Genomic DNA, 27,687 nt, shown 5'->3' on the forward strand with positions numbered 1-27,687 from the left:
TACTTAATCACATAACCTCATTTATTAATGTGAAACAATAAAAATTATGTGTATTTATTTTTTGAGAATTTTCAATTTTTTTTTTTTTTATGAATAAGATGATAGCACTCCCTTCACTGAATAATGTATAAAATTTATATACAGACAAAGGATAGTACATAAAAGAATCCGAAAGAATATTATTTATTTTTGTGGTTTAGGCAATAGGAATGAAAAATAAAAATATCATGTCTCTTGGTCTCCATTATTGGGTTGTTGGGCTTATCCCTGAGACAGTGAAACGAAAAATCCAAGGCAAAACTATTTTATTGAAGCAAGAGGTCCTGAGTCCCAACTCCACACGGAAAAAACAAACAAGAAAAGAAAAGAAATGGGTGCAAGCCTAGCTTGGCAAAAGAGTTGCACTAGGGAACAAAATCTGCCCTTTTCTTCAGATGCTTCCAAGAGGTCTCTCTCTCTTGATCTAACCCTAGAAGAAAAGCTTGGAATTTGTTAATCTGAGGGGGGAGGTGTGGCTTTCTTTCATGATCCTAGGTGTCCTGGTCCAGCCTGTTCCAGTAGGTTTATCTCAAGCCTAAGCCTGACTGTTTTGGTTCATAATCACTAGGCAATGATTTTCCCCCCTCTCTCCTCTTAGTTTAAAACTGTTTGTACATACATAACTAACTCTAGTACCATGGGTTTAAGCCATTTAATATAGTAGGGCCTGTAATTAATCATTTGGCCGAAAAGTGTGGGCTAGCTTAGTAGAACTAGAAAACAAATCCTGCACAACACCCTCTTCACAAATATTTTTGAACACATTTATGATTCTAGTTTTTGTATTTTGTCAAATAATTAGATTTAATTCTTTTATTATAATTCAAATAAATTGAATATTTTTTAAAATTTATTATTGTCAATTCAATCATTAACTTTGTTAAAGTTCTTCTGTTAAAATTATTAACTTGATATTGACCGGTATTAATATAGTATTTTTTTATTATAATTCTTATATATCAAGGATTTATACTTTCAAAATTTATAAATATCAATCCGATGATTAATATTGTTAAACTTTTTTCATTAAAGTCGTAGATATGATGTTGATCGGTACTAGTACGGTATTTGACTTAAAAAAAAGGTTTAATACCAATCTTTAAATATGAAGTTTCAAGGAAATAGATGAGCAAATTTTCAAATAATGTGTGTATAGAGCAAGATATTTTATTCTATATCCATCAACATCAAGCCTTGGTTGGAATAGAAGGGTTGGTAGGGAAGGGGGTTATTAAGAGTGTGGGACATGAAAATCTCAAGGACATTCCCTGGCAAATTTGGATTTGAAGTAAACATTCAGGACAAAAATGGGTTGAATAACAAACGTTTTACTGAACTTAAACGACATTTCCTGATTGGGCTTTTGCCATTGTTGGAGGTTAGGTCTGTCTTGTTCGCAGCATGCTTAACATGATGCACTACTATATTAAGATAGTGAAAACAAAGCTTTCGCAGACTGTACCCTGCATTTGATTGGGGGGACAAAACCCATTTTTTTCTACTAATTAGGTGGATTCAAGCACCAAATATATATTTCTTAAAGAGGGAAATGAGTACAGTGTGATGCAACGAGGGAGAAAAGTATGTTTTCCGATGATTAAAATGAGATTTTGGGTTCAAATCATCTCGGGTTGGGATTAGATTAATCGATAATCTAAACCCAAAAAAAGTTGGCAGGGTGTTTGCATTGTGAAAAGACAAAGATTGAATGTTACTGCCAATCAAAAGAAGTTGCCCCGCAAGTAGTCTAAAGTCTAATGTAGTGTTCGCTTGACAATGTGTGACGAGCGCCTGTTTTGGGGGCAGTTTCCCCTATCTTCTTGTCTCGTGTTTCTGTCTTGGTCGTTTTTTCCTTTGAAACCAAACAGTTAAACCGTTTCTGATAAAGATGTAAAAGCTGAATTGTGAGTGAATGAAGCTCCTTTCCTTGTTCAAAGAGAAGCTGGAGGCAGGGTGTTAGAGATTTCTAAGGGACATCTCCCTTTCATTTAATGCATTCTATGCATTGATGAAGGGGGAGAAGACCTGTTGAGGGTCAAATTTGCATGGCTGTCAAAATCATCTATGGCTCGAGAAAAGTCAGTAGATTTTGTCGTTCCTTCTGGGTTCCGGCTGGAAATTTGGTCTCTTCCATGTTCCTGCAACAATTCTACTTACTCAAGGAATTAGTTCAGATTCACACCTCTTCTACCTTTGCAACAATAGGTGTCCTATGATACCATGTTTAAACAAGAAATCATAACAAGAACAGATTTATAAGATTATAGAAATCAAAACTCTCAGATTTATAAGATTATAGAGTTATGCAGATCAAACCAACCTCTGTTACTTTGCTGGTTTTATTGCATGTCTTAAGTAACTCAGATGGTTTGGTACATTTAAGTTTCCTATGTCACTGAAGAATATATTCAAAACTAGACAGGAGGAAAATCTGCATTCGGTTCTTAAATATGTCTCAGTTTCGATCAATGCCAAAGCTTTAGCATTAAACACTCAAACCAATCTCATATGAGAGGTTCTAGATTGCTTATGTGGTACTTATTCAACTCATTCAACAACTACCAGCTGAACCAACAAATTAAGCCATAATTTCAATGTAAAGAACATCTACAAGGTTAATAACTGTTTGTAGGATAAAAGCAAAGAGAGATAGAATGGTACAATTGCAGTACAAATAAAAATTGATAAAAGGCTATCCATGACAGTCTTATTTGCATTGTTACCAAATGTAACGGGATCAAGATCGTTAGTGTGAAGAATTATCATGGCTTTCCTGAACATCAGTCTGTGACCTCCTTGCCTTTTTATCATCTAGATAATTTTGGTAAATATAAGAGGCAAAGCCACAGAGAGCCAGAAGCATAGCAATTACCTTCACACCATTCATCTTGTCATGGAAGACTACCAGAGCAGCTAGAGGAGTAACAGCCAAAGATAGAGTACTGATTACGTTGGAGAAGAGAGAAGACACCACAAAAATCAAGCCGACAACACCAACAGCACATACTTGCCAAGTTACAGCAGTCCAAACCAAAGTCAGCACATAAGAAACTCTTCCGCTGTTGAAGTCCTCCATCTCGTGGTGTAAAGTCTTCCATTCCCCACTTGCAAAGAGACCCACAGTTGAAACACAAGAGGCAACAAGTGATGTATAAATTTGCATTTCCAAAACCACAGAAAATGTTTCTTTTTTCAAAACCTTCTGAAAAGAAAGTTGCATGAGGGAGAGCAAAAGAGAGTAAAGAGCAGAAGCTCCAAGGGTACAGAGGAAGCCAAGGAGAAACTTCCGCTTGGAAACTCCTGATGGTCCTTCTGAATCATCATTGACTGCAATTAGAGCAGCAGACAATGAAAGAATGACCACAGAGTTGAGAATTAAAGCAGTGAACTTCTGAGAATTAAGGAAGAAAGAAAAAACTGCATTAAAAGCTAATTGGGTTGCACAAATGAGGGAATATGTAGAGGCTGAGAGGTACAAGAGCCCAACAGAATACAACATATTGTCACCAGCTACGAGTACTCCAAGAACAAAGTAGAGCAAAGCAAGAGTTTTGATGGAAGGTGAGGTGGTAGAAGCGGAAGATTCCCGAGAGGGGCGAAGAAGAAAGAAAGGGAAGAAAAGAATTGGGAAGCCAGCAGTTTGCACAAGAGTGGCCATCCATTTACTATTTCCACCCTGATCATAATAAAATCTCCCCAGAAGAACTGCAGCAGCTTGGCCAGCAATGAGGAAGAAAATGTTGATTGCCACCAAAAGCCACCACTGCCAGCGCTTGAGTTTAAGAAATGGTGTCTGATCCATTAGATTTTCGTCCTTGTTCAGAATCGGTTCTTGATTATCTGTAGTTGAAAGTGTAAACAGTTTCAACTAATCATTTATAATCGAAAACATAACTATCTTAAAAATTAATGAAGCAGATCAATGTTCTTATATCAAGAAGAGGACTAATTCCAGTTAACAAGTTGTATATGAAACAGAGTCATCCAAGTCCCAGCACTACAAACTTCACATTAATCACACTTCCAACACAAATATTTAGGTCTATAGAGGCAGGAATGAGAGATTAAACAGTATCTGTGTCTTCCAAAATTACCAGTACAATTTTATTGAAAATGCTTCTACTTAAAGAAAGCATAGAGCAAAAATTAGGAATATTTGAAAGAAAAGAAAAACAAACAAACAAATCTAGCAATCCTCTCAGAGTTATATTACCAAACATAAAACTAAAACCAAGTCTTTGGCTAAAACCAAGTGGATGTTCGCAAGAAAATAAGCTAAACAGACAGTACTTCCGCTTTGCGTTAGTTGCCATATTCCAAATAGTATTAAGCAAAAACTCAACTGGTAAATAATCATAATCATTACAAAGCACCAGAACAAGCCTAGTAACAAGAAAACCCGAGAGGATCATCTTGGGGTCATTCGAGATTTATCAGTCTTCTTCTTTGCTAATTTCAGAGACAGAAAAAGAAAGTATTGCTTAAAAGGAATCTTATCAGACTCAGAAGTCCTGAAAGCAAATACCAACCATTCAATTTAGATTATGATGAGAACCCAATAACGTATTTGGCGTAAGGAAGCCGAAAAGGAGAAAGCAAGGGGGCCTTACCTGTCATACTGCGCAGGTTGGACCGTTGAATCAAAGCAAGAAGATGCAGTGAGACTGTTAAATAAACCAAAAGAAAGGAAGATCTTTTTGCTAATAATCGATTATCTTGGCGGAAGTAACGAGTTATACTTATCGTAAACCGACAACCCCGCAATGCCACCAAGAGTTTATCGGAAGATTGGAAAGAGAGTCGAGTTTCATGGCTGCAGTTTTTGCTGGAGAAAGTTCGGCTCTATCCATGTGTTCGCACTCTATCGAGCAAATTAGTCTCCACTTTCAACCCAAGATATGATGGGAAATATATTAAAAAAAATTAATATCTAAAATTCATTTAATTAATTATACACTGTTATTAAAACGAATTTTTAATATTTTATTACATTTAGACAACTTTTTTTAATTTTTATTTTTGGGGTAAATAAGTGCTTAAAACTAATAAAAATATTACAATCTTTTAAGATTTCATGATAGTTGTTATATTTTATCCACATGACATGTTTGTAAAGTTATCAATCAACAACTGGTATGAAATTTTTTCTTTTATATATATGGACAAAGAAAGGAAATTTTTGGAAAAATTAATTAAAGGTAAAAAATTAAAAGAATCAGATTTTTTTTTTTATGATTTCGATGCCAATTGAATTATTATTAAAACATATCAATATACTACATTAAAAGTTTCATAGATAAATAATGACAATTGTCATTAAAATTAATGATAATTATATTTTCATTATTTTGAAAATTTTACTTATTCAAAATAAAAGTTCAACAACTCGTTAGAAGGTAATAAAAAATTAAAAGTTTAGTTAAATAATTGTTTATAATTTAAAAGCTTTATTAAATATTAAATAAAAAATAGTTTTTTTTTTGCATTTCTTTTTCTTAAAATCTTTTCTTCAAAGTTCTGGCACACAGAATGCAACAACCTCATTTACAGCAAAACTTGTCTTCAAGAAAAGTGTGCCAAATGCCCAAGATCATCCATTGGCAATTGCAGAAGGATGACTAAGCCATTTTATTTGCCAAAATCAAGAATTAGAAAGAGGGAAAGGGGTCTCTGTGCATCACCCAACAGAGTGTGGCAAGGAAAATTGGTAATCTGAAGCTGATATTCATTACAAAGTCAAAGAGCATTTCAATCCACTATTTATTTAACAAAAAACCCAAACTGAATATATGACTAAACAGTAAAATTGGCACAATTGTCTGAGTTCACAAGAACCTTACAAATATATAGGACAGGTTAGGACTAGCCTAACTACCATAAACAAGTCTCCTCTCTCAACAGTTATATCCTTCCAACATTTGATGACCCAACCCAAAAGCCCAATGCTACAAAAAAAAGGGGGAGGACAGATTTTTTTTACAAACACTTTGTAGGATCACAGAAGCACAAAAGAAAGGTCGAAAAGCCGGAGCTCTGATCATTGATGCGCGTTATCAGCAGGCACATCCTCCAGACTGTTGCTGCGACTGAGATGCATTTGCGTTGGTAGACTTCAGATTGACATCAACCATGTCTTCTTGCTTCGTTGAAGAAAGTGTTTCCATTCCAGGTAAGGCAGCTGCAATCTTCCGAAATAGAGCCTGTAAAGAGATTAAAAGAGAACTCAATATATTGCTCGATTATGCTGGTGGAGGAAGAGACTATTCTTAGAAAAGAAGTAACACCAACTAATTCTGCCATAATTGTCATGCAGGATTGAAGATGCATATTAAACAATTGTTTAACAAATGTTGCATCCATTAAATATAATGGAGTTGATGCAGAAGTGAGAAAAAAAAAAACTGATCAAACTTCAGTGATTAGATGCTTGATCTCACTCCTAATATTTATGCCAAAACAAAAAGGATGCCAATAATATTTGACATGGGTCTAGACTAAGCACTAAGCACATTAATTTCCATCAGCATCTAGCACACAGTCAACATAATATTTCTAGGAATTTTCATCGCAGATTACCAAGGATTTACCTTGATATTGAAGCCAGCCTTGGCACTAGTTTCAATAAACATAACATTAAGGTCACGAGCCTTGGCTTCCCCTTCCTCTATTGAGACTTGCCTGTCAAATCAACCACAAAATGCACAAGGAATGAACAGAAGATCAAACAGTCAACATTCATTAAATACAAGAATACCCCTGATGATATTGCTCCTCTGGGAAAAACGTCATACCAGTAAGTTCCCTTCTTCAATTTTACACTAAAGGTAATGAGCACTAACTAATGCCAAGGCAATTGTAAACTAGAAAGGAAGGCAATCTACCTTTTTCACAAGAAAGTCCAATCATGATAATAAATTAATAATACCTTTTGTCCACAAGATCTGTTTTGTTCCCAACAAGCACAATGATAACATCACTACCCCGTTCAGTACGCACCTCTTCAATCCACTTCGAAGTATTTAGGAAGGACTGCCTACCTACACCATCAAAATTAAAGTTGGTAAACTCCATCCACTTTTATTAAGCAAAAGCACAATCAACCAAGTATGATCATCAATTCGAAAAATGCATTTCACAAATTGGCAATCTATTGCCTGTGCAAACAAGCAGAAAACAAAATAACTGAACAAGCAATATATGAGATAGGAAGATTATAAAGATGGGGGACAAAGTGAAACAATAACATACTTGCAACATCATACACAATGACTGCCACAGAGGAATCCCTAATGTAACTTGGAATAAGACTCCTGAATCTTTCCTGCCCTGCAGTATCCCTGAAATAAAGGTTAAGCATATAAAAATCAAAAAAGCCACTCTTGTCAAATATTTTGAAAAAAATATCTCACGCTTATCATAAATACAACCAATAAAAGTACGAGAAAAAGAGTTTCATCATTGTCCCTTATATGTGATCCTTGGTAATGGTGTTAATAAGTATATCATATACTGACAGGGCTATAAAGCCCAGGAAGACACAATCCAAGTAACAAATGAAACCAAAATTTCCAATCAATAGCGAAACACTTATGCACCCTTCACGAGACAATCCAAGATTCAGCATTGTAGCAAATATAATTCCATGCTGAACACGGGCACAGCAAAATGCATTCTCTACCAAGGCATCACACCAACTAAATAACAAAGCAAGGCTAGGAAGAGAACTCTAAACACTCACGGAAAACAATCCAGAATCTGAATTGGGTATTCACTAGCAAGCTATGCTGTGAAAGCCCATAAAAGTCCAGAATACAATAGCGTAAAACGAACAATGACAATTCATGCCTTACCAGAGCTGCAATCGAACTGTTCGATCTTCGAGGTACATTGTTTTTGATAGAAAGTCAATACCAATGGTCGCCTGATTAACAAAGTAGAGACGCGCATAAAACCTTAGAAACGAAGAAATAAAGATCTAAAAGAACCATAGGCAAACTATAGGAAACTGAATCAAAAAACATAAAAATGAAAAAACAAAGATTCAAAAGAAAGAAAGGAATCAGATCCAAGCTGCTACCTGAAAGAAAAATAAAGAGCGGATCGTCAATTAACATACAAGGGGCATTTGATTACTATAATGGTTACCTGATAGGTGTTATCGAATTTATCGTACATGAAGCGAGTGATGATGCTGGTCTTCCCGACAGACTGATCCCCCAAGAAAACCAGCTTGTACTTGGCCAGAGCCGAAACTGGAGCCATGGTTATTCGGATCTAAGTAAGGAGATTACTACGGATCGGGTCGAGATCGGATCCGATATCGAGATCTCACCGGAAACAAGTCGACGGCGTCGCCGGAGAGATCGAAATTGAGATCGAGATCCCTAGCCCACCCCTCTATCTCTCTCTTTTTCTTTTTTTTAGGTGATTAATTTTCAGAGTTTATTTATATTTGGGGAGAGAGAAAGAAAGAGAGACGCGAAAATGATTTGAATCAATTTCCACGAACAAAATTTTTCAATTTTTTCAAAACGTTGGGAAATATATTTTATTTTAGCATCACCATTCTTTTCTTTATGAAAAAATATTTTAAAAAAAAAATTAATCTTACTAATACAAGTAATACCACTATAGATTGTATTTTTAAAAACTTTTTAAAAATAAAATAAAAATAAATATGATTAATATAACATAATATTTTCAACAGTTTTTTGATATAATATTTTAAAAATTATTAAACTATTAAAAAAATCATATAAATTTTTTAAGTATTTATAATTAAAGATTGATTAATGATCATTAATCAAAATACTACTTATTCACTTTTATGTTAAATAATATTAATGTAAAAGATAAAAATATCATATGATTGTGGAATAATGTTGCATCGTCATACACTACCATATATTAACATTTCATGTAACATTATACGATATAAAATGATATGTATGTTTTTAATTAATAATAATTAATTAATTATTAATAAAAAATTTATTTGAGCGAAACAAAAATAGAATGATTTTTTTTTCAAAAAATATCGAGTTTGATAAAATTAATATTATTTGTTTATATACAATTTTGAAAATCAAAACTCTAAACTTTAAGTTTATCTACTCGTATCAATTTAGAATATTGATATACATATTAATGTAGTATAAATTTTTCATTCGTAATGAAAGATATTCAATCAATTAGTGTGAGATTATGATCAAATCTTTTTCAAATAACCTGCGGGTTTTGTTGCAACTAAGTTTCCATTTAATAAAAAGAAAAATGTTAAAATTATAAATGTGATTATTATTGGGTTATTGCCAATTTGCCATTAGAGATTATATCCCAATTTTGTTAGCACTTTCTAAATATATATGTATTTTTTTAGTCTAGTATTTTCTTAATTCTAATATTAAATTTTTTTCCACATATTACAAGACAAGGAAATTTTAACTTAAAAGTTATTTATATTAATTTTTTATTTTAAAATACCAATATTTAATATCGATTTTTAATTTTAAAAAATAAAAAATAGAAAGGAAAACGATTTTCAAAAACATAGAATAATATTAATAGCCTTAGGTATAAAAAGGAAATAAAATATAAGTTTGGAATACTTTAGAGTGAAACTTTAGACATTCAATTTAAAATATAATAAATACAAAATTTTCTTGTATTATTCCATGTTAAACTTTTGAATTTCATGAACCAAATTAGATTCAATTTCAAGTAAATTGAAGCAATAAATTAACAATTGGATTAAAATTGATAAATTTTTAAAATACAAAACTTTAATTTCTAGGAATAATAGTAGAAAGATTAAATTTAACATTTTCATATGATTCAGGCATTAAATTTAAATTTTGACATGAATCAAAATTAGGTAGAATTTCAAATAAATTGAAATAATATTTTAGATTTGGATTAGGTTTTATCGCATTATACTAAAATGATTATAAGATTGGGTAAGGTAAAAATTAAATTTGAATTATTTTAAATTTTATATCAATAAAATTTCAATTTTCGAGTTTAGTTGAGTACTGTATAGTAACTCACTAAACTCGTTAGTATTTGAGTTAATTTTTTGAATTAATTGTTCACGAGTTAACTCGAATTTATATTTAATATACTATCGTTATATAAATATTCATATATTACCGCTTAATTATATAATACAATCTCATGTGTTTGCAGAGGGAAAAGATCAATAGCCATAAGTGAAAAGACTATAATAGCCTCGAACTCATCTGAACTACCAGCCATGCCCATTGATATATGCTATGCTAATTCACTGCTTAGCTACCAACAGTTCGAAGCCCAAGGTTCGAGTCGAGAGGAAACAGAAATGGCACTCAGAGCGGCCGTACTTCGCCACATTCGAGTGCCCGTTCGAACCCTAGCTGCAACCGGACCAAAACCTCAGCTGCAATGGAGTCTCTGCAATTCAATCAGGTTATTTTCATCTCACGACGATCACTTAACGAAAGAGGAAGTAATCGATAGAGTCCTCGACGTCGTCAAAAGCTTCCCTAAAGTCGATCCCTCCAAGGTCTTTCTCTCAATCTCACTTTCATTTCGAGAATTTCATCTTTGGGTCTCAACCAAATCCTCGATTCTTATATATCTTGAGTTGGGAGCTGAGAAAGAAATGATGTTGCGGTTATTGTTAATCAGATGTTGTTTTATTGTATATTTCTGAACAGTAGTTAATTATCACTTTGATTGGTTGATCTGATGGTTTTTGTCTGGTTTTCTAGCAAATTAGATTTAAAATTCTAAGATTGTTCTGTATAATCACTTAATTGCATTTTTTTAATAGCCGTTCAGGTTAATTGTCTCGTTTTAAGCAACTTTAGTTTTAGTAATTAGTTGACTGAAGCTTACATTTGCAGCATGAGTTGTACTAAAGTTTCGGGCTCAATGATTTTGTCATGCATCTTAAAAGAAACAATTGAATGATTTCAAAAACAAAATTTTGATGGATTATTGTCCCTTCTATGCTGGCATAGCCTTGAGATAAACTATTTGATAGAGGTCTCAATTCTTACAATTTTAATTCTGCTTATTCTAGTGGGAAGTGAGAATTTCTATGCGAGGTGTTGGCTTGTGTCAGTTTTTAAGACACATAACCTTGAATCTTGAAAGCTCATGAATTTTTGAGGGCATAATTCTTAACTAGAAGTAAGAGGGAGGTGTAGTTGCTTTTGTGTGCCACAGTGCTGTGGTTTTTGTTGTTTGTGTCAGTAGTTTGCTGTGTTTTAATTCTAGTCCTCTTCCTTTGATTTAGTTTGGTCTTTGTCATTGGTAACCTATTACTCCTTTTAGTCTCTTGAGTCCCGTGCTAGTTTTCTAATCTTTTATGTTGGATTTTCTGCCACAATGTATGCTTTATTGTTTGTTCTGTTATGTTATCTTTTGCCTTTCTTTGTTATACTTGATTTGTGAGAAAGAACCATTTGCTTTGCCTTCCCCAAAGATGATTTCCTTGGTTTCAATTTTGTTGTGTATATAGACCATCCTGGAATGGTTTCTTTAAATGCTCAAGCCTGCCAATATATGTCGAGTCCAAATGCTCTACTGCAATAGCTGAGTGAAACATGTTTGTAGTAACATTAACCCAGTTTCTTAATTCTCCTATCTGTTAAGATAGATTTAAATCTTTTAACTATTCTTTCTCTTTTGTTTAATATGTGATATCTCCTCATTGTAATGCCATGACAATATTTGAAGAGCTAACTTTGTTCCCAAGTGACTCACAACTATTTTATCATTTCTGCTTCATTTTTCTTTTGAATATCATGAGTAACCTGTAAGGTATTGTTCTTCACTGATGCTCCTATGTAGTATATTCTAACATCATACTTTTCTCTTTGTTATGCTATTTCCTGATCTATATTTATTTCTAAAGTACTACTCTTCCTCATTCCTTTATGAATTTCTGTTCACTGCTTTGGTTCCTTTTTAATTATTAACTGTGAGAGTTCTAATGCATCTTTCTCAATCACTTGCAGGTGACACCTCATGTCCATTTCCAAAACGATTTGGGCTTGGATAGCTTGGACAATGTGGAGATTGTAATGGCATTAGAAGAGGAATTCAAGCTGGAAATTCCAGACAAGGAAGCTGACAAGATTGACTCATGTAATCTCGCTATTGAGTACATATATAACCATCCAATGGCTGGTTAATCTGTGCAAAGCAAGGGCGTTTCTTGTTGAATTTCATTCAAAAAGAAGAACCATGTCTTCTACTCTGTTTTGGTGTTCAACATTTTAGGTGTTTGTAGCAAATTTACTCCTCATAATGAGATTAAGACTGACAATCTGAATCTGTTTTGGTGGGGTACTACCTGAACTTGTTTCTAGCACCAAACAACAGCAGATTTCAACTTGCAATAAACTTTTTGTATTGCATGGTGAATTTCTTCACCTTTCAAATACTTATTTTCATATTTGCCATTGTCCTGACATTGTCGATGTGTTCTGGCCTTTGGGTAATGCGTTGCTTTTTAGGTTCTTTTAAGCTTAGCTGTTGCTCCTTGTATTGCATTGTTTTTTTAGTTCTTTCAAGCATTTTATTATCAGATTCACTAGCTGAATAATGGATCTGGCCTCTTGTTTTCCTCCTGGACGTTTTTAGCTGTTGAAGTAATGGAAAGGGGAGAATAATCAATAGAAACTGTTGCCATGGAAGCCAGTAAAAAAGTAGAGAGAAATTGGCTGATCATGACTTTGTTGTTGTAAAAACCATTAAAGGATATAAGTTGGCGGGCTTTGTTACGTAGAAGCTATCTTAAAGGTGGAATTCTACAGGCTTTTAGCCATTGTTCATGATTTTTGTTTGTGATTGAACAACCAAAGCAAGAATATATCACAATCTTTGCCTCGGCCTCGAAGCAATCCTGAAATGGATATGAAACTTATGGTTTCACCATGTGAATGATAGCACACAGACAGGTTAATTCCTTTACTCTTTGGATTGATGTGATGTAAGGGTAAGATTACATCAAGAAAAACTTAAGTAATAGTAATTATTATGCAAGACAGGGATAAATTACAAGTTACTCTTCAAAGTTAGCTTCAATGGAAGCATCCCTGAATATCTCGCCCCTTCATCCCCATGAAAAAACCAGGCAACGAAAACAAAGAATATGAATAAGAAAAACAAAAGATCCGTCAACCATTTTTCAAGCTAAAATTGATGAACTAAGTGACCCTGGTAAACTAATTCAAACTCATCCGAAGCATGTTTATGATCGAAAGTGATATAGCAGACAGCTGGAACGTATTGTTATTTCTTTTCGTCAATGGCGAAACCACACCTTCTTTCTCCTTGAACCCATCTTCACAAGTTGTAGAGGCGTCCATGACTGCACTCACATCAATATTAGCATCGTCGTAGTGCTGGGACTTGTAATCCTCGACGGCCTCTTTGGTCGAAGGGATAGCATCAGAATAGAGATTGAAGCAATCATGCAAGCATGATCTTACGAAAGGGTCGACCAGCTTTTTGTTCTTCAGGAGCTCCTTAATGTAAGACCTTGTGTTCGTTAAGTTATGGCGGACGAGCCTTATGGATACCATGCCAAGGTCACGAAGATCATCTGCACAGTGGCTTTTGGGAGCGGCTTGCAGGGAAGTCACGCAGAAATTGTAGCTGAGGTTCGGGTCTCTCCCTGCACATTTCTTGCAGGTCTCCCGGACGAGATCAGTGGAAGTTATGGCATGGAAGGTGGAAGTGTAGATCAAGAAGAAGAGGAAGAGATCAAGGAAGGGAAAGGAAGAGAAGATTTGCTTCATTGCCTTTTTCTCTTATCGTTTGGCTTGTAATCAATCTTGTTTGCTGTTGCTCTCGGCCATGAGAGAGTTATTTATAGCTGTTGAGTAGAAAGATTGAAGTGGTAAAAATGAACAAACCTTTTAGACTAATAAATTACATAGTGATGTAAAAGTAGGTACATAGAGACAATGACTTTTAACTATAGAAAGTTAAATACATTAAGATTACCAATAATATTTTTTTAAAAAAAAGTAATCAATATCGAATTCACATAAAAAATTATATTTAACAAAATTCGATATTCATAATATACATTTTATGGACAATCATTGAAATCTTAATAGGTTTCTTATCTACATGCTTTTTCTGTTTGCCTTTCCATAAATGGTTACCGAGGATTAAAGAAATAGCTTGCTCAATGCCACCATAAATCACATCTTTGCTTACAAGTAAATGAAGACAAACAGCATTCACCGTCACCATTAATTGAAACTTATGTTTTTGGAATGTCTTATTCCTTCTGCTTACGTGGAAATTTTGATATTTATGAATTTAAATAAATTTAATTTCCACGTGGCAAGTTACCTATGACGGCATGGACCATTTAGTTGGAAGCATCTTCACCCTAAAAATAGACGAAGGCTTAAACCCTCTTACCTTGAGCACATAACCCCTCCCACCAAAGGCCAAACAAGGGACCAAGCCCCTTTTGTTCGGAATGGTACAGATAAGGGAAACCCAAAACGAAAAACCCACAGACTAGTCTCGATGGCGAACCTGAAGTCGGCAATGGACTCTGCATTTTGGGATCAGAACATATCCACCCCACAGACTTTGGAAGGCTCGGCAAAGTCAGTCCCAGGCGAGTCGTTTCCGGTGGATGGAGCTCGAGCCAGCAGAGCCCTTAGAATTCAACAGCTTTCACTTTTGAGAAACGGGTTTCCTTTGGGTATCATTCCTTCTCTGTCTCCTCCTTCACAGAAAGAGTTGGGTTCTTTCTCTCTTCAGTCTCTCTTGCTCAGACCCTCCACTTCTAACTGGTATTGCACCATTCTACACTTTCTCTCTCTCTCTCTCTCTCTCTCGGGTTTGTACCCTTTTCTTTCTTTTTTAACGGAAAAGGAGATGATTTGTATGTGGTTGTTGGATAATATGAAACTGTGAAGTGTAGTGTTGATTGAAAATGTTTTTCGTTTTATCTTTCATTGCAAAAGACAGAAAATAGAAGGATTACCATAGATTGAGTTGCATAAAGTTGTTCTCTTAAGCTAGGAAGTTGTTCACATTAGTGCTCTGATGCTATTTGATGTATGTCTCAAAGAAAATGTCTTTTGCTCCTTTAGGTGGCTTGGAATAATTGGTCAGTTTAGGCCAAAGAAACTCATCTCTGCTATTAAAGCGGAGCTTCGGAGTGCTGATGAGTTGGAGCTTTCTGTTTTCCGAGATGCAGCTAAGCATTTTCTTGACAAGTCACTGTATTCAATTGCGTTAGCCACACAGCTTTCATTGTCTCCCTCTTCATCCTTAATGTGGAGCACAGAACGGCAGGGTGAGAGGAAAGGTTATCGCAACAAGTTCAAGCTTTATCACCAGGCATGCATTCCAATTTCCGTTCACCTTCTTCATATATTTCTTTGCAAACATCTGGCATACGTTAATATTTCCGTTTTTCATCTTTGTAACTGGTGGATGCTTTACTTATTTATGAGAAATGATGGGAATTAAAAGTGAACTCTAGTAAGGTTCAGAGTTTTGCAAGTGGCAGACCACAATTCCATAGGAATATCTGTTAAATGATAAAGATTGTTGTGCTGGAGGCATACTTTAATAGTTCTATATCTACGTCACGCATGATAAAGTATTAGTTGAATTGTTCTTTGTTAGAATAATTTTGCTTAGTCGAAGTTAAGTGTAATAGAACTGGTACTTGAATATTTAAGAAGTTTTAGTATCTAGATGTGATATGCACTTTGAGTCCAAAGTCTAGTTCTTCCTATTCAAATTTTAAGTAAGAAGTCTAGCTAATTGAATATTCAAGCCTGCTTCTGATCAGAAGCTTTAAGTTTGATATTGTTTACTTAGATAATTCCAGACAGAACTGTGTTACTTTAATTATTTTTTCTCATAACGTTAGTCTGTCTGGTTCCATGATGGTGAATGAGGGTTACTTAAACTATGTTATTGTACCACTTGTGTGTATTTACAGCTTCCTGAGCACGATATCACACTGGATGCTGCATGGCCTGAGCTTTTTATGGACCATAAAGGAAAATATTGGGACGTTCCAGAATCAATATCCTTAGATGTGTCTTCTCTTCCTTCTGATTCAGGGTTACTATATCATTTTGGTATACACAAAAACAGTGGCCATCCCCAGGCTTTCAATGCAATAGGTGGTGAGGCTCCTTCTGCTTTAATGCCAGGATTTTGTGCAAAGGCTGCATTTTCTTATGAGAAGAGCAAGGATATTTGGAGGCAAAAGGAGACAAAAGAGGATGTCTTTGTAAAGACCAACAAAGGCTCATTTTTCCGACCATCATATGATGTGTGCCTTAAAGAACCTCATGCAGCAATATCTGGAATTATAGGTAAGTTTTCTGTATTGCGTGGTATGGTTTACTTGGCTGTCTCTCTTGTCTTTTCCCTTCACTTCCCCCTATGGTAACCTTGCCTTCTTCTGCACTCAATATGGTAAAATTGGTAATACTACCATTTTATTGTACCATCTTCTATTACTTTAGTTCATGTTATATTTTAGATTATGCTAACAGAGCAGAGCCTTGAAGGAAACTGCTGTTCCTTTCATCTTGCTTACTTGTGGGAGAGTTATAATACTGAGGAAACAAGTTCTATGCATAATTTCTTCCCAGTAGTTGTGATGCCCCAAATTTTCATTTGTTCACTTCTTGTGCTTTGTTTTAGACAAGGTTTCCTTTTCAAGTTCCTTTTTTCTTTCTTCTCAATCATATTCTAGGAGGCACATGTGCGGCCTGGTTTGGAGGAAGGAAGAACTCCACAAGTGCTGAATCACAAGGAGAGGGTGACATTCCTACAAACATTAACAAGAGAAGTCCTTTGAATGTGGATTTGTTTGGTTCAGTTTGCTACACTTTTCAGCATGGGCAGTTCCGGAAGCTATATGGTGATCTAACCCGAGTAGATGCTCGTTTGGACATATGTTCACTTCCATCATTCGCCAAAAGAATTTTCAAGAGTTCTTCTGTTAGTAGTGCAGACAATTCACTATCATCTCCCAGACTAAATTTGATCTTTCAACAGCAGGTAAGTGACCCTTGTTATATTGCAGACAATTCACTATCATCTCCTGCATTCTCTATGGAGTTCTTGATTAGAGTTCTTTAGAACAGGAGGCAACAAATGAACTTCTTTCCTGTCAACTGACTCTTTGAAAGTGCATTTTCAAATGGACCCCTAAAATGTGATAGGAGGAGTGCAATTGAGCGATCATTGAATCAGCTCTGATTCAAGTTTCTTATTCTGCCATGCAGGTTGCAGGGCCAATTGTCGTTCGAGTAGATTCAAAGTTCTTGCTGGATTCGAAATCAGGGGAGCCAGGCCCTCACATTGAGGATCTCATATACAGCCTGAGCTACTCCTTGAGGCTTCTGTATTCGGGGAAAGTTGTTGCTTGGTATTCTCCAAAGAGAAAGGAGGGGATGATAGAATTGCGCCTTTTTGAATTCTAGCTTGTAATCATAGAGGGTAACATTATTGAAAACTATAATAGGTTTGAATTGTAGCCTTGAGGGTTCATTTATTAATTTAATGCTTTTTTAACATGCAAATTCACCTACAACATACTTTATTCTCTTCATTTTATTGCATTCACCTATTATGTGCATACATGTATAATGTGTGTATACGTGAATATATATGTGTATGCACATTTGTGCATGCATGTGCTGTCTTTAAGCTGTTGGTTTGGGCTCCTATCGATCTTAGCCACAAAACAATTTAGTTGGAAGAAGTCGATGATCATCCAACATTGAATTCAATTAAAAGAAAATTCGTGAATTACTATCCTCTCCAGTAAAGTTAATGACATAAATGTGCTAAGAGCAGGAAACAAAGAGCAACAAGAAACGTTCAACTTTGAAACACATCTGAAGTTTGGCACTAGGCAGAGTTAACTCCATAAATGCCGCCATCAAAGAGGACTCTCTTCATGTAGATCAAAGTGCAGAAACTTCACTCGACGTCAGCTAACAAGTCACTCTCTTTACAGAAGACATGCCTATTATCCGTCCCCAAATCAATCTGCAAGCAAGAGATAGCAACCCATTATGTTAATTAAGGCAAATAAAACATTTTTTTGCACTGATAACATACAACCATGGATGACATGATATAAATGCTACGGATGAATCAGATTTCGTGCCTAAAAACATTCATCATTATACCAGTTACCATCACGTTATAAGTTGGTCATTGAGAGAGAGAGAGAGAGTTTAACAGTCCTAGCAGAATAAGTATTTATTTTCACAAGCAAGAATGGTAAGGCCAGGGAAATTGTTGGAAGCTGGAAGAAATGCCTCTGGACTAAATCACAACGTATAAGTCCCGAGTCCCACCAGTCGGTAATGCCGTGCATATTCTAACAACCCTAACCTCAAACCTAACAACAATACTCGTATGGCCACTCCAAAACTTCTTATCCTCTCAAAGTGAACAAATTGAATGACCCATAAACTGAAAACATTGAGGTCTAACATTCTTAATACAATTTTAATGAGTTAACTTTTGGGTGCACAGAACAGTTTGCAGTCTCATCACACGAAACCATGTGAGGAGAATTGATCCCCTCATTAATAGAGATAAAACCAACATAAGTCTCGCCCTGACGTCAGTTTGACAGAGCGTTGGGCAATAGTTCAAGCAAAATAAAGGCATGACCTTGGATTGAAATAGGTGCACAACTTGCTAGAACCTCTTTCCTAGATACCCTATTCTCCATCCCCTTTCTTTGTCCACTCAAAAATAAAGTAACAATATGACCTAAGAAGTAACACAAAAAGATCTTTTTCACCAGAAAGAAGAAAAAAAAAGAAAGAAATGCTACTAACCTCGTAAGCATTTATGTCAGAAAAAAGAACCTGCAACAACATAGCACTTAGCATGAGAATAAATGAATTGCTCAAAAATTGAAATTGCAGTGGGGCAGTGTGTGTGTGTGTGTGTGTGTATTACCTTCTTTCCAGGCTCCACTTTTCCAACTTCAGTACCAACAGAAACTATCTGATACAGAAATAATAGGATTAACATAAGAAATCCCAAAAATTCTTTTAAAATGGGGGGAAAATGCATAAGAATTCTTATCATACCTCCCCCATCAGGTACCTCTCAAACTTGACAGCTGATTTGGGTAACAAGACTCCACCAGCTGATTTCTGTGGTATCAAATGGGCAATTCATTAGCGAGATAATTTACAACAAAGGAAAGAAGAAATTCTATCACAGAAGATTAACAGAAAGTAGATACTCCGCTTGGGAGGCCAAATTATTTGCAAATTTATACATGACAGCCAAGTAACAAGCATTCATCCACCAATATCATAATTCCCTTTCCTTATCCAATCCCCACCATCACAAACAATCATCCAACTTTTGCCATTCTCATTTCTTAAAAATCAGAAAGCTAGAAACCGAACAAGTGCTAACCACAGTAGCTTAATTTATACTTCTAGGAAACAAGATTGGCACCAAAGAAACACATAATCTAGCTAGATACACTATGAAAGGGAAACCCACTTCAAAACCAGCTTAGATAGAATAAGCAATTGCAACAAAAATCGTCAGAGTAAGCAAACCTCGGGTAACTCTTGGAGACGGATAAGAACTCTGTCAGCTTGTGGAACAACCTGGAAAACCAAATGTACATTTAGCATACCAATGAACATCAAAAAAGAACATCCCTTCATAAATACATAAATTGTCTCTATCTGAACTCGAATTAAGAAACTAAACGAATAATACCTTGGTGGGTTCCCATTTAATGGCAACTACATTGATTCTAAGAGAGTTTCTTCGAGACCCTGCTCGGCACCCAAAATCATGGAGAGAAACAGATTAGAAACTAAGTAAAGAATACAAAAGCAGGTATTCTTGCACAAAACAAAAGAGGCAACAAACGCTAACTAACCCAGAAATTTGTGGTTGGAGAGGGATGGGAGGGTTGGCTTGTTTAGAGTGAACATTTTGGGTACTGCGAGAAATGTAGACGCCATGGATAAGAAGCAAGCTAGGGGCAGAGTAAGCTAAGGAAGCGTTTCGCAAAAACAAGGGAAACGAAAGCCCTCGTTTACTTCTCTGGGCTTTATAGACCTACGTGTCTTTTTTTTTTCTTTGGACAAACAGAAATAAAATAAAATAACTTTTTTCTTTTGATTTTTTTAATTTTTATACAGTTTTTAATTTCTTACAAATTATTATTTACCTCAACATTTGTATTTAAAGGTATTTTTATTTTCTACCTCCCAATTTAATAATGATTTTACATGCAATTATCAATATAAAAAATTTAGTATAATACTTGAAAAAATCTTTAAATTTTTATTTTTTTATTATCATTTTATCACTTGTATTTTTTTAAAATCAAATAAATTTTTATTATTAACAATGGACTAATTATTACTGATCATTTTATATTCATGTGAAGTGATGTAATATTAATATAACAGTAAAAAGTTTACATGATTATGTTATTATGACATATCATTATTACATGTCGATATACTATATCAATATCATATGGTATAAAAATAATTCGTGTATTTTGACAAATAGTAATTAATTTATTATTAATTATAAAAATTTATTTATTTTAAAATAAAAATATAAAAATTTGATTGACTGTAATAAAAAATAATTTTTTTATTTTTTAAAAAATAATTTAAAGATTTTTTAATAAATTCTAAGCTTTATTTTTTTTCTTGTTATGAAAAAAATGTTTTTTTATATTAATAGGACTTTGCAAGACAAGAATTATATTGCCAACAATACATAAGATCTATTTTCTATTTTCTCTGTTTTTAATTATTTTTATTTTCAACAAAATTAAAATAAATATTAAATTGATATAATATTTAAAAACATTCTTAAACTATTTAAAATGGATTTTTACTTTTTGATTTTGTTCAATCAAAACATTTTACTTTCATTTCAAATAAATAATTCAAACTAAATGAACACTTATATTTGTTATTTTAAATTAAATAAATTTTTATGATTAATGAATGACTTAATTAAAATATTATTTATCTTTTTATACTACATGGTTCTAGTGTAACATATTAACATGTCATAATAAATGATAATATGACATAATCACATCAACATAAAATGATAATTAATATTTTAATTAATAATAATTAATCATAAAATTTATTTAATTTAAAATAAAATTAATAAAATTTAATTAAATGTACTAAAAAATAAAAAATTTAAATTTTTTTAAATAATTAATAAATTGTTTTAAACATTATGAATGTTAATTTTTATATATTTTATCCAAAATGTCATGCATTCGATAGGAAAGAACAATCCATTAAATTCAAAAGAAAAATATCAGAATCAGACCAAAAGAGGCACCTTCCATTTTAATTATCTTTTCAGTTTTCACGACCATGGTGGGTCCCTCCTAATTCTCACGCTTTTGAAATTCTATAATCAGCCAAAATCTGCTTATATATATTTTCTTTGCATTTGTACATTTAAATCAACGGCTACTTGGGACCACCATTGCCATCAGTTGTCCTTAATATCTGCAACATCAAAGCACTTTACCCCCTACTTTTTCCCGGAAAATTGTTTCAGTCCCCGTTAACCAATCACGCTCGGCTCACTTCTCACTTAGCTAAGTTGGCGACAGGAGTAGACCCTTTTCTTTTTAATCTGGAACTAGGGTTTCTCTTCTCTCCTTTTTTTCCTGTTTTTAGGCGCTTTTAATATTTGCAAAGAAAGGCTCATCTGGGGTCTAGACGTACATAACAAGTGTTGGTGACAATGGTGATGAAGAAGCTCTGTTTCTGTGAGTTGATTCTACTGTGTCATCTACTTCTGGCAACTGTTGTTTGTTCCAAGCACCATGGTAAGATGCTCTCTGCATTTCCGTTTTGGAGTTTAGCTGTTATTATTACGCCATCTACTACTTGGTTTTCGGTTTATGTTTTTGATTGAACTATTGGGTACTAAACACTTCACATTAAACCTCGTTCTTTGTCGGATTACTGCTTCTATGGGAAATGCACCATAAGAACTTGCAAAAGGTTTTTGAAAAGGTGGTAGGACATAGAAAGTGGTTTTACAGCTTTTCTTGTTGGCGGATGGGTTCGAGAAAATGAAGGGTATGCTCTGTTTAGTTGGAATCTCAGATAGACAGACTAAATCGCTTACTAATTAAGTACCTAGGACTGGAAAAGCTTACACTTGATTGAGACAATTACAGTTACTGGATATAGTTTTAGACCTGAAGATAATATGGGAACCATTTTAGCTGGAATGGAAGTGTCATATATCCTGACAATCTCTTCTCTGGATGATGCCACCAAGCACCTGAATCATTGCCCATGTAGGTTCAATGACAACTTGTCTCAAATTTCATGAGCAAAGCTTGAGGGGGACTAGGCTTTGTGCTTTTATCTAGTTGTCCGGATTGCTTGGGACAAGACGTTTTTTAGTAGTTGCTTAAGCCTGGACTTGCACATTTTAAGCAGTTCAGAGTGTACCAATCTTTTCGCAATGGGTTCCATTGTCAGTAGAAAAACCCGTGTCTATTGCAAAAATGTTCTGTTTTAGAGAAAATGGCCGAGTTAAATATGTTGCTTTGTCAATTCTTGGGCCAAAACACCTTAATTCAATAATATGGTAGCTAAATTTGGGTACTTGGATCGAGATATTGTCAGCATATTATTGTCAAAGTTTCAAGAAGCACAAGAGACAACAAGCAAGAGTTAGACTAGGAGGTGACAAGATCATAGACATCCTTTTTCTCTCCTTCTAATGCGTTGATTTGAGTCGGAATATCTCTAGGTTGTGCATTTCTATAGCAGCAGCAACTTTGGGCAACTTGTGAATGTATTCTGTTTTAATGCTTTCTTCACCTATGTTCACCGACACGTTGAAATCTTAGAAGATCTACTAGACTGCTACCTTCCATGCGAGTTTCTTTCATTTTTCACCCCTATATTCCAAATTATTAATAGGCAAATTTATCATCAACTTCCCCCTAGAATCTATATTGCTCTTCATCTCCATTCTTTTTGTATAGAACAAGAAATTAATGCATCACATTTATTTTATCAGAGAGCTCTGTTTTAAAGATTGAAGCACATTACTTATATTGAGATACTAGGGTGGTTCATTTGGTAGTTCAACTTTTAGTTTCTGACATTAATTGTTGGATCCAGCAAGTCACACTTGCCGTGCTGTCCATAGGATATTTAACTTCTATCTCCACCTTCTTTCCATCTACATCGCACTTTTAAAATTTCATAACCCCTCTCATCCGTCCTTTACAGGAAATGGCAAATAAATTCACCATTGAATTGCTAAAGATGAGAAATTTGAACCATGATTGCTCACATCTTTGTAACGTTACATTTGTCAGCTCTTAGGCATGCAAGGCTGCTTTCGTTTTAAGTGATTCTGGTACATTGTTTGCGTGGCTAAATATACTGAGCTTCATGGTTCCTGTGATTCCATGTGCTACATTGGGCATTAGTGTGCAGGGTCTTCTGTGTCCCTAATTATGAAACTTGCCCATTATGGTTGAATTGTGAGAGACATGGTGTAATAGCATAACCCCATGTATTTATTATGCAATTATTTTTATAACCAACTCATTGGAAAAGATCTTCTTCTTCGATATGTTGAAATTTTCTGAAACTAGGTTGTATTTGCTGCTTGTTTATCAGGAAACCCAGCAAATGATCTTGTTGAGATCATTAACCAGAACAGAACTGCTCAAAAACTTCCAATACTGAATGACAGCCCTGGTCTTGGGTGCATGGCCCTCCAGTATGTTGAACTATGCAAGGGGAACTGCAGCGGCAACAGTGCTGTAAACTGTAAACCGCCAGATGATGACTTCACTGAAGTTTTTGCTCCCAATTGTGGTGTAGAGCTGCCCACTTTCGGCACTATTACTGGCCACATCGTGGGTTGTCAATCCAAATATACAGAGCCATCCCCAGCCTTCTCTCGTGTTCTTGTTAAAGACAAGAAGAGCTTATCTCTTCTGAAAAATAAATCGAATACGGAGGTGGGAGTCGGCCTGGTTGGGTTCCATAAAGGTCCCTTCTTTTGGTGTATTCTATTTAGTAATGGTCGGACGAATTCTACCTTTGTTCTTGAAGATCGCGGTCAAGGGATCAAGCAGAAGAAAGGGTGCTATAGCGGAAGTTCCTTTCCTTGCAATGCTGGACAGAGAAGTGCTGTGTTTTTGAACCATATTCTTACTTTGAGTTGTTTATTAATTCCGCTGTTAAACCACATCTGATTCATATCATCAATTGCTTAAGCCCTTAATGAGACAATGCCTGGAAATGTTGTAACTGGAAATTTTCCTTCAGCGTGCAATTATCCCAAACTCCCCCCCTCCCCCCACTTTTCTAGCATGTTTCTACTTCCTGAGATCCTGAATGAATTTTTCTATATTGCCACAGCCTAGTTTGCTTTGAGGAACTCTGGTTCCTTGTGACATTAATTAGCGATCTTGATGCCACTATAGAAGAAGTGTTGTAGAAAGTACTAAATTGTCAAGAGAACCTTTGAGGGTCAAAAGTTGGCTAAAGGATCTTGATCTGTACTTATACTATGGATTACTAGTCTATGGTGTCTTTTGCTGCCAAAACTGATCCTGTTAAAGCACGTCCTAGGATTAATTTGTCTCTTCAGCATTTCTGGACATAGAGCTGCAAAACCCCTCCCAACTAGGCTGGGTTGGGCCTGTTGGACCTCTTAGGAACTTCATTCCACGCCCTCAACTTAATAAAAACAAAATTCAGTAAAATCACGAAACATTACTAGAAGAACTTAAATTTTTAAACCCAAATTATATTCAGCTCATTTAAGTTGAACAAAACATCCGACCAAAACTACTTAAAGCACCCACCAAAAATGTTTTTGAGTAGCAACAAAAAAATAGTTAAAGCTGAAAGCAAAATATCACCTTATGTTCTATTGCATAATGAAAGAATCCAACAAGACAAATAGACACAAATCCTTAAAGCAGTTACAGTGGGAGCCCATCTGATCTTCTTTGATGTTTGGTTTTGTTGCCCTTTTGTCTTGCTTAAGACAAACCATCATAGGATTATATAAATAGAAATAATTATATTTCAACTAAAAAGAATAAATCCCAAGAAGAGAAAAGAAACAAAACTAACCAACAAAAGCTACTGCTTCAAGTATTCCCTTTTGTCTGCCAATGACTCCCATTTAAACAAGGAGATGGACAAAAGTTTATGCTTCTAGATCCGACTCTCCTCACCTAAAGGCATGAACAAACCGTTTTGGTTGGAGCAATTAAAACCAACAGGTACTTGCTAGTTATTGCATGCCCATGAATTATCATTTGAGTAGTTGAGGTGAACTTGTTAATCAATATGAATGTATATACTATTGACTCCATTGCTTTTGGTGCAACCAATCTTATAGTAGTAAGTAGTTATACTTATAACATCAAAATAAACTCTAAATCTAAAATAATAAATGCATCTGACCTCACTGATACTAACGCATTAAATCTTATTAAATATTACTCTTTTTATCTTAGAGAGTAGAAATATTATATCACGGATCTCACATTATTAAAAGATGAAGATAGATTTTAAATTTACTTTTTCACTTAATTTATATTTTTATTAAATTAAAAATATAAATTCACAACAAAAAATATCAGAATCTACTTAGTTAAATATATTACAGATTATTTTTCTTTTTTTTATGTATTAAATGTTGGGTGAGACATTTAATGGTAAGGACACGAAATCCCATCAATCACATTTGCTATAAATCAACTGTGCTAAATACTGTCAAAAAAATTTATGCTACATTATATAAATCCCGTAAGATTTTCAAGGTCACATGTGAACCGCCGGATCATTAAAGGCAATTTTAACGCAGTATATAAAATTCTCTACTAAAAGTAAAAAATAACCGGGGATTATAAATGCCTTGTTTTTTTTTTTCCCTACTTGATCTACAGCGGATAAAATGGTAAAAAAAGAGAAAAATAGCTTCACCTGCACTCAAAAATTTTGCTGTGTCCACTCTTCCTCTGAACTTTTAATGTGTGTGTCGTCCGATCCATCAGGAATAGAGTGGAATAAGCAAAAACTAGAGTGAACTAATCGAATCAAAAAGGCCAAAATGCAAGAAATGCCCCTACGTCAACCTCGTATTTACGCTCATACCCCTGAGAACCAACGAAACATTTCGCTGATCTCCTCGCCGATGCGATTGGCTTCTACGTCGTAATCTACAGCGACGCCGGAGATATCGCTTCGGCGACTGCTCCCGGTGAAGAACCTTCCTGAGCTACGAAACGACATAGCACGAGATGATAAGGAAAAAGAAAGCCTATCCACGTACTCCTTAAGCCAACTCCTTCCAGTAGCAACCTCCGCGGCGAGGCTCGCTTCTGAAGCTGCCTCAGGTGCTGCAACATCTTCCTTATCGGACAAGGTTCTCCGGTGAGTTTGGATTCTAGTCACCTCTGATTCTTCCTCGACGATATAATCGAAAGAGCCAACGGAATAAGACCTTCTCTGTTCACCGGATTCGGAGCCCGGTTGACGGCGACTGATAGAGCCAATCTCGAGCCTGAAACTATCGCTTCCGCCACTTCCAATTGCAGCTGCTGAGTTAGAAGACTGAAGCAAAACCTTCATGAGATCAGACTCGGAAGCGAAGAGAGGAGAGCGGCAAAGAGGACAAGTTTGGTTTGAAGCGAGCCAAGTATCAATGCAATGAGCGTGGAACGCGTGGCAACAAAGAGGGAGAAGCCTGAGCTGATCCTGCGGTTCAAATTTGGACAAACAAACCGCGCAATCTCCGGAAACCGTCGAGTCGTTGTTGGAGCGGCGAGTAATGGAAGAGAAGGTAAAAACAGGAAGAGAATCAAGCAACGAAGCAGTCTGCGATTCTTCGGGACTGACACGGTGGCTGGAGGCTGCCGCGGCGCTGGTGATAGTCGACGTAGTCGAACGAGAGAGGTGACGTAAGCAACGGCGGTTGAGGTGGCGGAGGAGTAGACAAAGAGAGACGGAAACAAGCACCGTTATAGACAGGATCAAAATTATAATTATTATACTCGGCTTCACATTCTCAATCGACGACGACGAAGAAGAAGACGACGACGAAGAATGCGAGCGTTCAGCGGTGTTATTATTCTCCGCAGCGGTGACAGCTCCTCCCATAACGCTCAGTACCAACGGTGGCGGTGAAGCCATCGACGCCATGTTCTTTCCTCTTGTAGTAGTATTACCAAAAGAGACGGATGTAGTTTTTAAGCGAGTGGAGCCAGAGGAGGAGGATCACGTGCATGTCACGTGCAATGAACAGCGTTGTACGGACGGATCAGAGAGAGAGAGAGAGAGAAGGAGAGGGAGCAGAAATGGCGTCGTTGGGGTTATAATGAATGGAGAGGAGAGCATTAAATCGTGTCATTCAATTTAAGAAGTAGTAAATGTCGACGGGCGCAGAATTTTAAAGACGCAGCGAGCTGCGTCGTCCTGATCCCAGACGCACCCAAGGCTCAAACCCGGACCAACACGAACCAAACACATTAAAGAGCCTTTCAACCAAACCACCTGGCCCATCTCCGTCTCCCATCGCAACTACAAACTGTGGTAACTT

At 35.5% G+C, this 27,687-nt stretch overlaps 8 protein-coding genes across 9 annotated transcripts; 3 read left to right on the forward strand and 5 right to left on the reverse strand.

Annotated features, from left to right (window-relative positions):
- Positions 1–2,562: 2,562 nt before the first annotated feature.
- On the reverse strand, positions 2,563–4,915 carry LOC110413620 (putative purine permease 11). Of its 2 annotated transcripts, XM_021424496.2 has the most exons (3): positions 4,650–4,915; positions 4,383–4,550; positions 2,563–3,879 (listed from the first exon to the last, which is right to left on the reverse strand). In XM_021424496.2, exon 3 carries the CDS (start codon positions 3,839–3,841, stop codon positions 2,786–2,788), a length of 1,056 nt encoding a protein of 351 aa, XP_021280171.1. In that variant the 5' UTR covers positions 3,842–3,879; positions 4,383–4,550; positions 4,650–4,915; the 3' UTR covers positions 2,563–2,785. The 2 variants fall into 2 exon arrangements, with proteins under 2 accessions (XP_021280171.1, XP_021280170.1); XM_021424495.2 differs by lacking the exon at positions 4,383–4,550.
- An 883-nt stretch (positions 4,916–5,798) lies between these two features.
- On the reverse strand, positions 5,799–8,565 carry RAB6A (Ras-related small GTP-binding family protein). Its single transcript, XM_021424448.2, has 6 exons — positions 8,185–8,565; positions 7,890–7,960; positions 7,288–7,376; positions 6,965–7,076; positions 6,627–6,717; positions 5,799–6,239 (listed from the first exon to the last, which is right to left on the reverse strand). Exons 1-6 carry the CDS (start codon positions 8,299–8,301, stop codon positions 6,093–6,095), a joined length of 627 nt encoding a protein of 208 aa, XP_021280123.1. The 5' UTR covers positions 8,302–8,565; the 3' UTR covers positions 5,799–6,092.
- Positions 8,566–10,317: 1,752 nt separating this feature from the next.
- On the forward strand, positions 10,318–12,497 carry MTACP-1 (mitochondrial acyl carrier protein 1). Its single transcript, XM_021424747.2, has 2 exons — positions 10,318–10,579; positions 12,042–12,497. The coding sequence occupies exons 1-2, from the start codon at positions 10,376–10,378 to the stop codon at positions 12,216–12,218; spliced, it is 381 nt and encodes a 126-aa protein (XP_021280422.1). The 5' UTR covers positions 10,318–10,375; the 3' UTR covers positions 12,219–12,497.
- Positions 12,498–13,036: 539 nt separating this feature from the next.
- LOC110414219 (putative invertase inhibitor) lies at positions 13,037–13,862 on the reverse strand. Its single transcript, XM_021425299.2, has one exon. It carries the CDS (start codon positions 13,827–13,829, stop codon positions 13,254–13,256), a length of 576 nt encoding a protein of 191 aa, XP_021280974.1. The 5' UTR covers positions 13,830–13,862; the 3' UTR covers positions 13,037–13,253.
- Positions 13,863–14,457: 595 nt separating this feature from the next.
- On the forward strand, positions 14,458–17,615 carry LOC110414361 (TRIGALACTOSYLDIACYLGLYCEROL-like protein). The gene is made up of 5 exons (XM_021425498.1): positions 14,458–14,849; positions 15,153–15,402; positions 16,016–16,397; positions 16,784–17,091; positions 17,319–17,615. Exons 1-5 carry the CDS (start codon positions 14,578–14,580, stop codon positions 17,514–17,516), a joined length of 1,410 nt encoding a protein of 469 aa, XP_021281173.1. The 5' UTR covers positions 14,458–14,577; the 3' UTR covers positions 17,517–17,615.
- A 205-nt stretch (positions 17,616–17,820) lies between these two features.
- LOC110414362 (10 kDa chaperonin 1, chloroplastic) lies at positions 17,821–20,129 on the reverse strand. Its single transcript, XM_021425499.2, has 7 exons — positions 19,970–20,129; positions 19,804–19,862; positions 19,638–19,688; positions 19,152–19,217; positions 19,018–19,065; positions 18,894–18,923; positions 17,821–18,087 (listed from the first exon to the last, which is right to left on the reverse strand). Exons 1-7 carry the CDS (start codon positions 20,052–20,054, stop codon positions 18,019–18,021), a joined length of 408 nt encoding a protein of 135 aa, XP_021281174.1. The 5' UTR covers positions 20,055–20,129; the 3' UTR covers positions 17,821–18,018.
- Positions 20,130–21,565: 1,436 nt separating this feature from the next.
- LOC110414365 (uncharacterized) lies at positions 21,566–24,440 on the forward strand. Its single transcript, XM_021425504.1, has 2 exons — positions 21,566–21,916; positions 23,742–24,440. Exons 1-2 carry the CDS (start codon positions 21,832–21,834, stop codon positions 24,323–24,325), a joined length of 669 nt encoding a protein of 222 aa, XP_021281179.1. The 5' UTR covers positions 21,566–21,831; the 3' UTR covers positions 24,326–24,440.
- A 371-nt stretch (positions 24,441–24,811) lies between these two features.
- On the reverse strand, positions 24,812–27,489 carry ATL4 (TOXICOS EN LEVADURA 4). The gene is made up of 2 exons (XM_021425503.2): positions 26,073–27,489; positions 24,812–25,318 (listed from the first exon to the last, which is right to left on the reverse strand). The coding sequence occupies exon 1, from the start codon at positions 27,288–27,290 to the stop codon at positions 26,238–26,240; it is 1,053 nt and encodes a 350-aa protein (XP_021281178.1). The 5' UTR covers positions 27,291–27,489; the 3' UTR covers positions 24,812–25,318; positions 26,073–26,237.
- Between the last annotated feature and the right edge of the window lie 198 nt (positions 27,490–27,687).

Source organism: Theobroma umbraticum, unplaced genomic scaffold, assembly GCF_002168275.2.
Source record: "Theobroma umbraticum cultivar Fairchild unplaced genomic scaffold, ASM216827v3 scaffold_4.1, whole genome shotgun sequence".
Classification (NCBI taxonomy): Eukaryota; Viridiplantae; Streptophyta; class Magnoliopsida; order Malvales; family Malvaceae; genus Theobroma; species Theobroma umbraticum.

Coding starts and splice junctions, on each gene's coding strand:
- RAB6A (XM_021424448.2), bottom strand. CDS start 8,301: ATGGCTCCAGTTTCGGCTCTGGCCAAGTACAAGCTGGTTTTCTTGGGG. Junction 7,961..8,184: donor AATTCGATAACACCTATCAG/GTAACCATTATA, acceptor TTTGTTAATCAG/GCGACCATTGGTATTGACTT. Junction 7,077..7,287: donor CATTGTGTATGATGTTGCAA/GTATGTTATTGT, acceptor TTGATGGTGTAG/GTAGGCAGTCCTTCCTAAAT.
- MTACP-1 (XM_021424747.2), top strand. CDS start 10,376: ATGGCACTCAGAGCGGCCGTACTTCGCCACATTCGAGTGCCCGTTCGA. Junction 10,580..12,041: donor CTAAAGTCGATCCCTCCAAG/GTCTTTCTCTCA, acceptor AATCACTTGCAG/GTGACACCTCATGTCCATTT.
- LOC110414219 (XM_021425299.2), bottom strand. CDS start 13,829: ATGAAGCAAATCTTCTCTTCCTTTCCCTTCCTTGATCTCTTCCTCTTC.
- LOC110414361 (XM_021425498.1), top strand. CDS start 14,578: ATGGCGAACCTGAAGTCGGCAATGGACTCTGCATTTTGGGATCAGAAC. Junction 15,403..16,015: donor AGTTCAAGCTTTATCACCAG/GCATGCATTCCA, acceptor GTGTATTTACAG/CTTCCTGAGCACGATATCAC. Junction 16,398..16,783: donor AGCAATATCTGGAATTATAG/GTAAGTTTTCTG, acceptor ATCATATTCTAG/GAGGCACATGTGCGGCCTGG.
- LOC110414362 (XM_021425499.2), bottom strand. CDS start 20,054: ATGGCGTCTACATTTCTCGCAGTACCCAAAATGTTCACTCTAAACAAG. Junction 19,863..19,969: donor CTCCAACCACAAATTTCTGG/GTTAGTTAGCGT, acceptor GGTGCCGAGCAG/GGTCTCGAAGAAACTCTCTT. Junction 19,066..19,151: donor AGAGGTACCTGATGGGGGAG/GTATGATAAGAA, acceptor TTTCTGTATCAG/ATAGTTTCTGTTGGTACTGA.
- LOC110414365 (XM_021425504.1), top strand. CDS start 21,832: ATGGTGATGAAGAAGCTCTGTTTCTGTGAGTTGATTCTACTGTGTCAT. Junction 21,917..23,741: donor TGTTTGTTCCAAGCACCATG/GTAAGATGCTCT, acceptor CTTGTTTATCAG/GAAACCCAGCAAATGATCTT.
- ATL4 (XM_021425503.2), bottom strand. CDS start 27,290: ATGGCGTCGATGGCTTCACCGCCACCGTTGGTACTGAGCGTTATGGGA.